The following is a 15,347-nucleotide window of genomic DNA, read 5'->3' on the forward strand; positions in this document are numbered from 1 at the left end:
GTGCACATATTCAGTCACCCAGAATAATTAATGTCAAGTTTATTATTAAGAGTAAAATACATGTTCAGCATTTTTTTCTACTTGCACCAACCTTGATTATGATTCAATACAAACAGCAACAGTCATCAGTATGACTAATATGCACCAAATGACTCTAGTTAGCAATATTTCAAGCTATTTATTGTTGCATTAATAGTACATCACTAGTTTATTTCTTCAGTGTTCATAGGTTTCATTTAATTAAAAAGTATTGGCACCAACTCTGTTTTTGTTGAAATTCAATGATTTTTCAAAGCCAGGATTAAGTGTGATTTGTGACTACTTGAATAGCAGATTTTGTTTTCAGTGGTTACAATAGCTCGGAAAATGCACTATATTATATTTCTATATCTTAACTGGAACAAAACGTGATGTTGGGTCATAGATTGTGGGTGTGTTTGTGTGTGTGCGAGTACCTGACCAGCTGCCTGGATGCTGAGGATGGCCACCCGTGTCTCTGGGTCACTCTGGAACTTGTGGACCAACTGGATTCGTTCCGAGGATGGGACGCTGCCGTCGATACGGATATAAGCAGCCTGGAACAACAGAGGCAAGGCAATAAAATATTTAAGCTTTTGTGCTTTAAAGCTGCAGTAATATCTACATTTCTTTCATTTGTAAGAGGAAGAATGTGTGATTTCTCCTTTTCAAAAGTTACATAGTCTCACTTTAAATTTCAACACAATTCCAACTTTTAAGGCTAGACAAACCAAGTCTTATATAATTATTTATCACAGGTGTATTACGCCTAGAAGCGTAGTCATCTGAAGTGCACCTGCAAATACTGGAGGAGAAAATGTGAGAGTGGTTGTTTGCAAGTTCCATTAAATTAACTAAAAAGGTTCACACAGTTCGCGAGGGGCAGCTTCTAAAAAGCAGATTTGTGCGGGAACATTAAAGGCAGGGAACATTTCATTAACCTGTATTCTATGCTGGAGATATTACAATGACAGATGTGTGAATGAACACACCGTAGAAAACGTGAACAGAGGAGCCGCAATGAACTAGTTACAGCAAATAAAATAGCTTATTTGAAAAGAAAATGAGATCAATATACACAATATTTTCGTGTTATAACACCGAACAAAGAAAGCAGCGGCTGTGTGTTGATTAAACCTGAACTTGACATTCACTGAGCTGCTAATGCACTGTGGCCACTGCACTCTTTTGATTTGGGTCCATCAGTCCTGCAGAGCTGCTCAGTGGCCGACAGTAGGAGAGTCTGTTCGTACTGTGCGGCTCCCATGTGTGAATGAACTCTAACTGCATGAATATGAAGCGGAAGCTTGCTGAGAAAGAACACACAGAGGTCGGTTTGACGTTTCCGAGAAAAATAAAGGGCAAATAAATGTGCTTACTGAGAACCAGGTTCTCTCAAGGCCATAAAACCATTCTGAAATCAACCTGCCGTTTCGTCAGAGTTACTAGTTTTAAACACTCACAACTTTATTAAACAAACCCTCCAATCAGTTCGACAGCAGGTGAGAAATGGGAAAGTGTGAGCAGGAGAGCAGTGATAACGTCATGTGATGGGAGCGTAGTCACTTGTCTCTGCCGAGCCCCTCACCACAACGCGTTGCCTGACGTTCCTTTTTTTAGCCCTCTGTTAATTGGTGAGTGCGAATGCACCAGAGAGCGAGCGTCTCAGGGAGGAATGTGCGATCACACGTCGTACCGCTGCATTACATTCAGCGACACCTCCGCGACCCCTGCGTCACACACAAACACGTGCACACATACGCATACACACACATACGTATACACACACTTGAACTGTTTCGCAGGTTGCTGGCGCCAAGCTAATATCGTTTGCTTGTGATGACTTGTGAAATGCACCTTGGGAGATTAGCTGTGGAAGTAAAAGTTTACTTTCGAAGAGAGAAAAATAAAAACTTTTCTTCTTTCTTTAGATGATGATTAATAGATAATTTAAGAGATGCTTAATAATAAACTTCTTCTAATGTGTTTCAAAATATAATTATCTAAATATTGTACTGGCATTATACTGTATTGTACACCTGAATTTAGCACTTAAGTGGAAGACGTTAATAAATCATGACTGCTAACATCTGCTCTATGACTCCCGCTGAAGCACAAGCCCAACTTGTGAGCTTAGTGCTCAGTACTCTGTCTAAGTTAATCACAGATACGGCAAGGATTTGACTTATAAACACAGCCGGACTATAGATGAAAGAATTAGTATGGAGCCAATTACCTCTGGTTAGCCAGTGAAATATGAATACATTCTGCACATTTAGTGCTTCCAGGTTACTGTTAATGGGTAATTCAGGTCTCTGCAGCTGGAAAAAAAAAAGTTCAAATCTTAAATAGAAATGACAGAATTGAACATTTGTGCCAAAATGAACTATCAACCATATAGAAACAGTGCTCCCTCTCGTTTCAAAGGGATTGATAGAGCAAGAATAACACAAATTTTTTTTTTAAACCACATTTTTGCTTTTTAAGAGCATCATAGCTTATCATAGCTGACAAAAGCCCTGGAATTATGCATAGAATAAGGAAGAAAATGAATGGTTAGACAGCATGAAATAGCAAGAACCTTCAGTGACTGTACTGGCAAATTAATGAAAATACAATTAAATAGTTTTACATTCTGATAATTCAGACAGAAAAAAATGTAGACAGAGAGAGAAAGAGAAATTGGTAGATAGATCGACAAAGGAGATTGGTAGATGGCTAGCTAGCAAGGAAATTGTCTGGATAGCTAGATAGATTTACTAGTAGCACCTTTCCACTGCAGGAACTAGGTCACCAACCTGTGACCTATTTTACAAACCGGGACATTTCAGTAATTAAAAAAGTGACAGCAAGACGTGCAAGATGTAATTTGTACAGTAGGAGAGTGAGGTAATCAGTTATGGGACTGAACCATGGAAGAAGTAGAGCTAATATTACTAGTTACTAATTTTCTAACTACTTTTGGTTTGCTCCACTACGCTCGTTGTGATCTTTTATTTTTCTTTAATCTTCTTTCATTAATGGATACAATGGTTACGTTACATTTCGTTAAGTTCCTACAGTGGAAAAGGGACATAGATGCATCCATACAGTACATACAACCAGACACTTAGTATAGTATAGTAACATCAATGTGCCATACATATCCATATACATCCATAAATAAATAAGTGTGTCCCTATAACCAGCAGGATATTGTGTTCAGAGCCGAGACAAGACTTAGTATCCTGTACCTGCATCTGGATTGGAGTTGTGTGAAAAATCGGTTGGGGGGGGTAACACGGGTCATGTGTTAGCGTCATGTGTGTGATGGCTCTTATCGAGATCTGAAAGGTTGGGGGTGAGGAGGCCAATGATTTCCAAGGCAGTGTGTGTGATACAAACAATTTGTTCTTGTTGGAGATATGGTGGAAAAACTGTGCTTTTAGAAACTGTTTTGATTGTTGAAAAAAAAGTTCAACTCATTATTGCTGTATGAAGTTTCTCACTAGGCCCTTTAACACTTTTAAGAAGATCCAGTTGCCTGCGGAGCACCTGAGGTTACCTTGGCCTCGATGGCAGCCTCGGTGCAAGCCTGCAGCATGGTGAGGTGGTGGGCGAACACCAGGAACTTCAGCTGCTCTGCCTCCAGCATCATCTTTATGTAGTCCTTCACAGCTCCCGCCTGGCCACGCACACGCACGCACACGCACACGCGCACACACACACACACACACACACACACACAGATACAGAAATAGACACAGATGAAAGAGAGCTACTGAATCCATCACTTCACTGGTTGACCACACACAGAGGAATCGGCTAGATCAGTGAAGAAGTCAATTAATCACCGCGGCATCCTTTCTGTGTGATCGATTCTCTATTGAATGCCATGGATCCAGGCTTTAAAAAGAGAGAGCACACAGAGCGACTGGGGCACATTTGTCAGCTCGCAGATAGTGAGAGCAAATCAATAACTCACAACGTGGAGGTATGACTGGTGTGTGCTCTTTCTTTTCGCATTTTGGACAAAATTAACCTTTTGATCCACACAAAACCAGATGAATTTCAGAATTTACCAACTTAATAAAGACATATGGTTCTTTTTGACTGGATGTTCAACACTACAGAACTTCAGATTTTTTTTCAGGACTTGCAAATGTCCCTTAAAAAAACATTTTTAGGCTGGTTACGTGACAGCTGCAGTCCAAAATTACTGCAATAAGTAAAAGTTCAGTTCTCAACTATTTCATTCTGGAGTTATTTGCTTGGTCTATTCTTATGTAACCCTTTTTTTTTATTCATGCCTGGCATTTTTTTACCTGTTAGTCTTGTTTTATTTATGAAGTCAAATGGTAACAATGCTTAAAGAACATCACAGTCCAAATTTAACAAGATCTTGCTGGTTTCTGCCGACGTCTCCGGCCCTGACTGACAGTGTGAGGCTAAGCGGCAGAAGTGCGAGTGAGTTAACTGTACCCTGCAGGTATCCGTATCTATCATTTCACCATGCGCTGCTGCCCAGCGATCACACTGTGATGGCTGTGCCCGTCCCCGCTACCTTCTGCAAAGCTGGAGAGGATGTGCTGTATGAGCGTGTCATTGAGCATCCAGGCTCGGGACATTTCAGAGCCCCAGGCCAAAAAGCAGCCGAGAATAGCACCAACTAGTGAGAAATACTGAGTTTTGATTTGAGTCAAACAGATCCCTTACTAGACGGTTTTGGAGACAGGTCTTTTTCCGTCTTGTGAATCACACCCCTATAATCTCCACACCTCCTGCAACCTGACAACCTCTGCTGCCATCACACCTGCTCTGGTGGGAGAACCTCTGCTTTGCCTTGCTGATAATTAGCCGATGCGCCTGATAATGAATCTCTCCGCCAGGCCTACCGACCCTGTTCTGATCTGGAGGGGTCCTCATTACTGACGGCTTGGCTTCGCCGGCTTCCTTCCGCTGAGTTTAATTAGTGCACAAACTTCTCGGCTGTCTGAAGCGGCCCGTTAGCTTGCTTTAAAGTCCAGCATCAGAGCTGTCCTCTCTGGGTAATTGGGAGCAGATGCTTGGCGGGTAAAGCAATAAAAATACCCCAAAGGCATTTGGCAGCTCCATCGCCAGGCGGACTGGCAGGCAGGGGCCATGATGCCCGTCACAGTGACATAGATGTGTGAATCTATCACACCATTCCACCCCTCCTGATGATCCAAAAAAAGAAGAAAGAATGCTGTTTTTGTTTTTTTTCTGAAGTAGAAAGTGTGTCTGGCTCTAAAAACCAATAGGAGAGGAAATGAGACTGGGCTGGCAGTATCAGCATGGAGGTGGGTGAGTGGGCAGGGGGGCTTTGTAATGAAAGGAGGTCCAGTGTTAGGCTAAACTGAGCAGAAATCCAATCAGCAAACAACGGCAAGCGCAGAAAAGATCCAAGCTTGGAGGAAGGCTGAGCGAGTAACGTGTCAATGATTGCATTCTGTGGTTATCTCCGGTCTTCGTTAACCTCGGGGCTACGCTCCTCATGGCTGAGGGCGTTGGGCTAATTGAGAGGAATGCCAGCTCTTGAACATGGCAGATGATTGGAGAGGGATACTAAATTTGGTGGAAATGTTTACTCAACTACAAATATAAGAGATTGAGGAACTGCCTATTTTCATAGCGTCAAGATTACTGAGAAACAGATATAAGTGTGTAAACTGATCAGAGGTTGAAAACTATATTACTGTGTTACATGTTTCCACTAAGGAACAGGAAATGTAAATGCTTGTAAGATTTCTTAACACCGGCTGCTCTGACCCCGACCTTCCTCGTACTGTGTGCATCAAGCCACCTTCCCACATTGCTTATTTCTCTCTCATTAAAATAAAAGCGCCACTTCAAACTGAGAGCCGACTGAGTTTCCATAGCAACAACATCACAGAGATGCTATTTTAGTGCGGTGTGTAACTTTGAGATAAGGTGTAATCATGCCAGGCCGGACGAAACTAAATAATACCTCAGTTATAACTCCCTACTTTATCTAAGTGCTTTCGCTGGCGACCATTAGGCTCTGTTACCATGGCAATGCCTTTCCATGTGATCTTAGTGAGTGGTTGGCCAAACGCTCTGAACATGATGCTGTACTGTACCATCAATTCACCATTTCCTGAAACATGAAAATTAATAAAAAAATTGCAGTCTTTTGCCAATTTCTAAGCTATTTAAACTGCTCCGGATAATATACGTAGTTTGATTTTTTTAACTGTTTGATCTCAGAGGAGTCATAGAGGGTAAAACCATTGGAAGTTCAACTACAGGACACATTTCCAATCCATCTAGAGAAGTCTGACAATATGGCCCTAATGATGTGACGTTGTCTGTTTTCTCAGTTTGTGTGGTAATGTAAAATTGGGGGTAGCTTTATTCAACATACTTTTAACACAAAACTATTAGGGGAGTTTGTTACATTTTTTCTTTTTCTTCATTTGTTGCCAGGTGTCATATTTCCTCATTCTAATGGTTACTGACCAGATGAGGCTCACCCAAATATGAGATATTTTCAGGACAGCTTTAATTAAAACATTAAGGTCAGTGGTTCTCAAACCTTTTCTGTCATGCCCCTCTCTGAAGGCAGAAAAAAATAATTACTAATTAAAACTTAATTATTATAATAACATAATAAGAAGAACATGATGTGCATGCTTGCATTAACTTATTACAGTGCAAAGAAAAAATGCAAGCTAAAGGAATTATTCAACATTTTGGGAAACACTATTTATATGCATTCTTGTCGACAGCTAGACGAGAAGAATGATAACACTCTCGTAGCCTTAGAGATGTTGGTATGTGGATTATGTTACCTTTGGACAGAGCAAGGCTAGCCATTTCCAGTCTTTATGCTAAGCTAAGCGAACCAGCTGCTGGCTGTAGCTTCGTATTCGGCATACAGACATCAGAGTGGCATTGATCTACTCAACTAACTCTCTGCAAGAAAGCAAACAAGCTATTTCCCAAAACGGTTTCTTTAATTCAATCACATTGTTTAACTGCTCAACAGCACAGCTTGAAAAAGGAGACATATTTTTTCAGCTTTCAGACACAAAAGACACAATGCTCTCCCAAACTGTGGGGACGACTTATAATGCTCGGCGGTCAAACTAAAACCAATGTTGGTTTTCTGAGCTGTTGCAAAGTAAACATTTTTCCTGCGGTTTGAAATGATAACACAAAGAGCAGGGCCAGTGGTGAAAGCAGGATCTCTGCATTAAACTATGATGTTTGAAGGATAAGGATTGTGTCCCTGAAAGTCCATGAAAGACTAAGACCAACAATGTGTTAGTCCGCCTTTCAATACTTTCTGACCCTGTTTTCTGAACACTCAGCCGCAAGCTCCCTACTGAAGGTCTTTTAAAAATACTATAAATATATAGTTTTACTGTTTTTTTTTTTTACTAAATCAAATGGGAACTCTAGTTTTCAGCAAACGTTGAGCAGTAGGAAATACTGCATTTGTTGGGGACTATTGTCAGCTGTGGATTAATCCACATTTGGTATTTTTTCAGGACAGTCTCTCATTGATGTGTTTTTGGACAAAAACGGAGCTCTGTGGCACAGAGGAATAACATATATCAGGCTTTGTGACACATTTGAGTATATTTGTTAGTAGGATTCAGAGAGACATAGAATATCTCCAGCCTTATACATTGGAGGTATACTGTATAAGGACATAGGCTAGGGTTAAAACAAGAAATACTCCATTACCTTGGCAATAGCTGTTTGCTTGTACATTTGTGTGACCAGGCCCATGACCTGAGTGAAGGGGTTGTCCGTGGCGAGGAACCCTGACCCCATTCCCTTCATCAATCTCTCCCACTCTGCGAAGCTGGCTGAGGCCTCCTGCAAGAAAGAAGAGCGCAAAGACAGTGAGGCCGTGTCACTTATTTCTTCATCCAGCCTTCCCTCTCTCTTGTTCTCTACTGTTTTTGAGATATAAAGGGCAAAACAATTAATGGTGCTGCTGGGTGTCCTACTTTCCCTGGAAGAGAAAGAAAGAAAGAGGGAGAAAAGAGAGAGAGAAAGAGATGGAGAATTCCCAAGGATACCACCCCCTCCAACTGGGCTGCTGTGTTAGGTGGGTCATGAGCATCTCCCAATTATAGCCGCCTTGTGACAAGCCGGGGTCGAAGATGGAGAAGCAGCCGGGCCGGTACAATAAATCAAAGACACCTCGCGTGCTCTCAAGGTGATTGGCGAGAAGTATTTAAGGTGGGAGTGGAGCGCGGACAGGATCGCAGTGGGAGAGGCTGCAGGTAAAGAGCGGCATATGCTACCTCCTGTTCATAAACAAGACAAGCAGAGAGGCTGTGCATTTCTTGTCAGCATGTGGGTTAGCCCTATTTGTCATAAAAACATATGAAAGTTAGTGAATTAACAGCACATTCTTTTCAATATTTTGTACTACACTGCAACCTATGTAGAAATGTGAAAGGAAAAGCAGCATGCTGTATCAAATAATTGCAAAGCTTGGGTTTGATTCAATTTCCCTGCATTAATTCCAGTGTGCCTATAATCTAAAGTGCTTCAGATAAACCCCATTGACTTTTTCAAAATTGTCTAACTTCAGACAACTTTGTCATTAGAGGTTATTTTCTGGCTTTTGTTCACAGCTCTCGGATTCATCGGTCTGAATTCAGGCTGTGAAACCATGAAATGTGTAAAAATTCAACAGGAACGAACACTTTCTTTAAGCGCTGCATATCAAACGATGCAAAACTGTGAACCATATGGCAAGCTGAAGGAAGAGGTGATCCACGCGTGATTAAGCACATACATACACATAATGATGAGTGAGCGACGGGAGTCGGAGGGGAAGGAAAAAAAGTGAGAAATGGAAAGAAGCCTTATTATTGCGAGCGCACGCATACATAATGGTGGGAAGTTTCACAACTGCATTTTTCACTGCGCGTTCTGGACTGGTACAATGAAAAGCTTTTGGTGAAACATGAAAGCTTTACACTATTTAGCGAAATAATTAGCATTTCAGTGGATTCAAACCACGTCAAAGTCAAGGACGGTTGAATGAATAAATAGTATCATATTGCAGGAGCACAAAGCTGCGTTTCCTTTATGTTTTCTCTCAGATGTTTCTCTCAGCAGCACCTGCATAAACACAGTTTGGACTGTCGCTCAATGTCTATTTCTAATTAAAGAAATTACATTCAAGCATTGCTTTATAATCTGCGGGGGTGGGGGGGGGGGCGCTGAGTGGCTAAACACCCCACCCTTGATGATATTCACTAGACTAACACTGACAAAAGGCCAGGGCTGAAAACGTAAAGGGCAGGAGGGGTATTAAAAATGTCTGCTGTGGAAGATAAAAGCCATCATTAGGGAGGAAAATGGAACAGGAAGAACAAGGCTGTGCTGGTGAGTGGTCCTGGTATACAGTGTATATCGTCAGTTAGCAAAACTGTGCTTTAAAAGACAGTTTGTTTGGAGGAAACTAATGTCCACCCAGTCTTTTGTTTTATATTGTTCATATTTTAGTGCTTGTGGGAAGTACAATGGCCGTCGCTGGCCACTTCACATCTCCCTTTCTCATCTCTCAAAACCAGTCCATTTAGCTAGGAGGGTAAAATCCCTGTCTATTCTTCTTAGTGGATAAACACCTGTTAAAAACACTCCCACATTCATCTCATGAACAAAGAAAACCCAAAACTGTAAAGCCAAACAGCTACAGGCAGTCGTGCTTTTTATTTTCACAAAAGACAAATGATCTCAGAGCTCATTTATCTAAGCATATTACGCATCACAGCTGCTGTTTCAGCCAACTTGAGATAAGAGAGCAATGCGAAAACAACTGCAAGACATGACGTGAACTTTTCCAACAGTTCTACGCGCACATTAGGTGGCCTAATTGGCACCATGTAGAACACTGACCACATTTAGCTTCCGTTAACATTTAAGGAGATTGGGGTAAGAATGCTGCATCATCACTTTTCCGAGCAACTTCCTTATTGTTGTGTCATTTCTGGGATAGCGGCTCGGTGTGTAATTAGCGCTGAAAGAGCTCCTACAGTGTTTTTTTTCCACTTCTGCTGATATGATGCAAAATATAATAAAGTGGATGCTTCTAAATGTGTATTGTTCTTGGTTCCGGTCGCTCCCAGTGGGAAGCTAACCCCCTGTAGCATTGACACCGGTGACCCAACGCAGAGAGTGGAGGAGACACACTGACGGGCGCACAGGCCAGGTCAGAGGCACATTAGAATTCACGTGCACACATGCATCCAGTGTGGCGTGGGAGGCAGAAACCGCAACCATAACTTTAAAGGAGGCTAGAAAAGATGCAAACACCTACACACGAACATGACATTTACTCTACAAATACTGTGGTATCATCTTTACTATGGTGGAGAGGGAACACACACATATTCACACACACACACACACACACACACACACACACACACACACACACACACACACACACACACACACACACACACACACACACACACACACACACACACACACACACACACACACAGACCTCAGTTCATCTCTGCGTAGGCTGAAGGGGAGTTATTTAATCCTAAAGCAGCAACAGGCAGTTTTCACAGTATTAGTTTTAAATGGAAGCAGTAGCCATCATGTATGAATGGATGAGTTAACTGCAAACATCACACTCAGTTGCAGTTGATCATTATTTTGGTTTCCTTTGGCATCACAGACCGGTCATGCTGCTGCACATAAAGAATATTATAATCTTTGGTTTATCTGTTGATTGTTTAGTCTGTAAAATGTAAAAAAAAAAAAAAGTGTAAGTGTAAAAAATGGCCAAGGTGATGTCCTTAATTGCTTATTTGGTTCAATCCATAATCAAAAATCAAAACATTTTAGTTTACTTTGAAAATCCCTTTTGAGAAGCTCGAAAAAAGAGAACGGCCCTCTTATTCTTATCTCTCTCACTCTTTTTTCTGTAGGATTATCTCATACAAGTGTTCCAAGTCAGATTCACCAAACTCTCTTAACTGCCCAAACTTGTCTATATAAGGCAATCTCCAAGGAGTAGAGAGTAGAATTTGACATGGTGGAGCTTCAGAAGTCAGCTGACGAAAACATAACTTATAAGCAGTGTCAGCAGTGGAAACAATAAGGACATATTAATATTATTATTATCAGAGAAGCACCACACTGAGTAAGATGAAAGACGTACGCTGAAACGTCTCTCTAAAGCAACACGCCCCATGACTTACAGTAGATGGGAGGCAGTCAAAGGGAGGTGAAACTCATGGAAATGGACGAGAGAATATTATACAGTATGTTACACTGTCAGCAGTTATAACAGATCTGTTATGTCCTCCCCTAACAGAGACTTGCATCACGTAGCTGTTGGAGTAAGAGAATCTCCCCAACAACAAAACTGTAGAAGTTGCCATGCCGAAATTGTCAAGTAACAAAGTACGTTTACCTAAGTACTGTACATGTTATCATACAATACATTTTGAGGTACTTCAAAATGTTTTTTATTTTTAAGATTTAAGATTTTTTTTAAGATTATTTTTTTTTAAGATTATTTTTTTGGGCATTTTAGGCCTTTATCTTCATAGGACAGATGAAGACATGAAAGGGGAGAGAGAGGGAGAATGACACGCAGCAAAGGGCCGCAGGTCGGAGTCGAACCCGCGGCCGCCGCGTCGAGGGGCAAACCCCTACACATGGGCGCGCGCTCCACCAGGTGAGCTACCCAGATAAGATAAGACTTTATTGAGCAGTATATAAAGTCATTAAGAATTAGCGCCAAATTTACCAGTTGCAACGTTGAAGTGATGAACACAATAATGCATCAATACTTACAATCCAATACTATAATATAATGTACAATATAATACATTATTCTATAATATATTATTAATAGTATATTTTGAAAATCGGCAAAGTATCCCCTTTAAGGATCTGTTCGTACAAGCCCAATATTTGGCATTTTTGCTTGATTAATGACAAACAATTATCGATTCTCAAAATTAGTTGAGACAAACGTTAAAGCAGCAAAATATCAAATGGTGATGAGTAGGAGACTATCGTCTCTATATCATCTTTAATCAGTCCCTGTGTGGTGAGAAATACACAAACCTGGAAATGACAGAATTTAATTTTACTTAACAGCGTGAATCTGTGGCATCTCCATTAATCGAGGTGTGACACTCGCCTGGATATTTAGACATAATGCTTCTGCATTCGTGCACGGCATGTATGAAAATGTTGGAGCTGAAACGATTAATCATTTAGTCAATCAACAGAAACTTACTCGGGAACTATTTTGATAGTTAATTAATCATTTTAGTCATCTTTTCAAGCCAGACATTTGATGATTCGATGTCACCTTGGGCTCTGGGAAATTATGATGGGCATCTTATTATTATGATTGGATATTATTTATCAATTCATTATTAGTCTATAATAAAACAATTCTTAGTTGCAGCCCAAGAAAATGTGGATACATCACTTGTGTATAACAAGCAAATAATGGGTGAAATGAATGTCTGACAAAAGGCCACATGCTGTCATTTGTCCAAACATGTACCTTTGCGGCCTCCTTAGGCAGGTCGAAGGGGATACGCTGGCGGATTTTGGGGGGCAGCTGGGTGAGCACCTCAGCCTTGAGACGACGGATCATGATCTCACTCAGCCGCTGGTGCAGCTCCTCCAGGTTGGAAGCCCCGCGACAGTCCCACTGCCTGCGAGACCCGAAGTACCTGTAAGAGAGTGAACGAGAGGTAAAGCTGTGGCTGCTGATGTATTTGTTTTTTATACACATTTCTAACCGAAAGAAACTTACTAAGAAAACATACTTGTTTATGGCAATGCCCTGAAGGATTAGTTAAACACATTTAAACATTCCCACCTGGGAGCTGCCCGGCACTACAACCGCCTTCCATCGTTTACCGCTGAGCAGCTCTGCTGGAGCAGTCAGGGGATTAGTTTTTTGCTTAAGGGCACTTTGCAGAGCAGGAAACTATTTTGTCTAATGGCCACAGCAGCAGGTTTATCCCAAAACTCTCTGGCAACTTTCACCATTTATTTGCCAAATGGATTTTCAGAATAGAACTGGCCCTCCACACAAAGGCTGGTTATCTGTCATATTGGCTGAAAGTATGGACAAACTTAACAAGCCACTGCCAAAATATGGCTGTTTCACACTTCGATATTTAAACTTGTAGTGGCTGAGGAAGGGGGTAACTGGTTCACTCCTTCAAAAACGATGCTTCTGCCTGGTGTTGGGATTTAAACCAGCATCTTTCCATCTGTGAGGATGCTTTTCTGCCTCCTGAGCTGCTGCCATTTCCAACAATAACTTCACTATTATGAAGGGAATAGGAAGACTTTGCTTATATGACATTGCCTTGTGCCCTTCTGTGTCTATAATCTTTTGTGTGAATGTGTTTATGTGGCTCAGCACGGCATTCCCCAGCCACACTAAGTGCTATTGTATACAAAGTGTTATCATTGATGGCGACGGGCCCATCCCTGACCGAGCCGCCGACTTTGATGGACATCCAAAACAATGCATTTGATGTGTTTGTTCACACATGTAACTGATCGTCACTGGCAACTGGCAGCCAGTTGGCATTTAACGCTTGGCTTCAGTTGTGCTCTGGCTCTGACAACAAACCCTAAACTCAGCAACACCACCACTCCAGACTCAGGTACAGTCCACCTTATCCCAGCAGACACTTGAAAAGAGTGAGAATGTATTGGTAGGTGAGATCTATTAAAACTCTGCTAATTTCACTAAGCAAAGAATGATGAGTTTATAAATAAGAACATATCAAAATGAGGATATTACATACATTTAAAAGGATAATTTGACGTTAGGGGAAATATGCTTATTTCCTTTCTTGGTGAGAGTTAGATAAAAAGATTGATACCACTCTGATGTATGTCTGTTAAATATAAAGCTGAAGCCAGAAGACAGAGACCGTTGATTGGCTTTGCATTAAAACTGTTAGCGGGAAGAAACAGCTAGCCTGAATCGGTCCAGCTCTCCATGTAATTCCACAACTTGTTTTTTTCACACTTTGGGGTTTTAAATTAGCTTTAGGGATGTTGTAGGTGGGGTTTTTTCACCTTTAGACAGCCAGGCTAGCTATTCTTACGGCTTCCAGTCTTTATGCTAGACTAAGCTAACTGTCTCCTGGGTCTCGCGACACAATTAGAGTCATCTTCTCAGCTAACTCTTGGCAAGAAGGTGAATTAGTTTATTTAACAAACGTAAAAAAAGTAGTAAATATGTCACGAAAAATATGAATTGCAGAATATAAATGACGTGACATATATAACACACAAAATGTGAATCAAATATATAGTAGCATTAGGATACACTACAAAAAAGTTGAACAATTTGTAAGAGGTGTGAGTCAGCTTGTGTGTGTGTGTGTTAAAGACTCACCTGTAATGGGCGTTGCAGTATTTTTTGGCATAGTCAGTCCAGGTTCCGAGCTTCTTGGGGTAGAGGGCCTCAATTTGCATGAAAAGCTATTAAATACAGAGACAGAATAGGACATTAACAGCTACTCTGTACAGCTTAAAACCACACATTACAGGGTGTGTACACGTTTGTGTCAGCAATTAGGAAAGAGAGACAGAGATTTAGGACTAATTGTAATTGTAATATCCTTCTAAATCTCGCATATAATTCCCTCCCAAATAAATTATTTCCTGTAAACAAAACGCAGTATGATTTGTCCTATTTGTCATCTTACCCATTAAATGATGACAACATAGACAGCTACACTAGCCTGTTAGCAATTTAGCATGCTACTATTAGCATTAAGCTCAAAGCACCACTTTGCCTTAATACCATCTCACAGAGCCGCTACCTTGGCTGTAAGCTCTTACTGTTGTTTAATATAAAACTTTCTCACAAATTGACTGACACGGACATGACTCTCTCTCTCTCACACACACACACACACACACACACACACACACACACACACACACACACACACACACACACACACACACACACACACACACAGCGCAAATTTAGAAAGAAGAAATAACACATTCTTCCAATTAAAAGTTGAAAAAGTGAGCAAAAGAAAAAAATGCTATGGTATGAACAGTAGCTTATTCTGCCTCATTTTAGCTAATGTTAGCAAACTTTTAAGGCTTCAAGTGAGACAAAGAAATATATAAATATAAAATATCCTGTATCTTACATATGATAAGTTGAATTAATGAAAAATAAAACTCCACCATTGCTCAATTCAGTACATTTTTGTTGCTGCAGTCTTACTTGGTCTGCTATGGCCAGTACATGTAGCTTGTGCTAGCTTATGTTAGCAAACTTAAGCTAAATGTTGCTGTGT

The 15,347-nt window shown here is 40.9% G+C and overlaps 1 protein-coding gene across 3 annotated transcripts in view; it reads right to left on the reverse strand.

The window, feature by feature from the left end:
- zranb3 (zinc finger, RAN-binding domain containing 3) overlaps positions 1 to 15,347 on the reverse strand; it is a 78,757-nt gene that overhangs the window by 44,967 nt on the left and 18,443 nt on the right. For all 3 annotated transcript variants that reach the window (XM_035998404.1, XM_031291864.2, XM_031291863.2), the window contains exons 6-10: positions 14,423 to 14,508; positions 12,557 to 12,728; positions 7,732 to 7,866; positions 3,563 to 3,682; positions 456 to 575 (exon numbers count right to left, since the gene is read on the reverse strand). In XM_035998404.1, the coding sequence (XP_035854297.1) occupies positions 456 to 575; positions 3,563 to 3,682; positions 7,732 to 7,866; positions 12,557 to 12,728; positions 14,423 to 14,508 (633 nt within the window). The remainder of the gene's footprint in view (positions 1 to 455; positions 576 to 3,562; positions 3,683 to 7,731; positions 7,867 to 12,556; positions 12,729 to 14,422; positions 14,509 to 15,347) is intronic.

This window comes from Sander lucioperca, chromosome 24 (assembly GCF_008315115.2).
Source record: "Sander lucioperca isolate FBNREF2018 chromosome 24, SLUC_FBN_1.2, whole genome shotgun sequence".
Lineage (NCBI taxonomy): Eukaryota > Metazoa > Chordata > Actinopteri > Perciformes > Percidae > Sander > Sander lucioperca.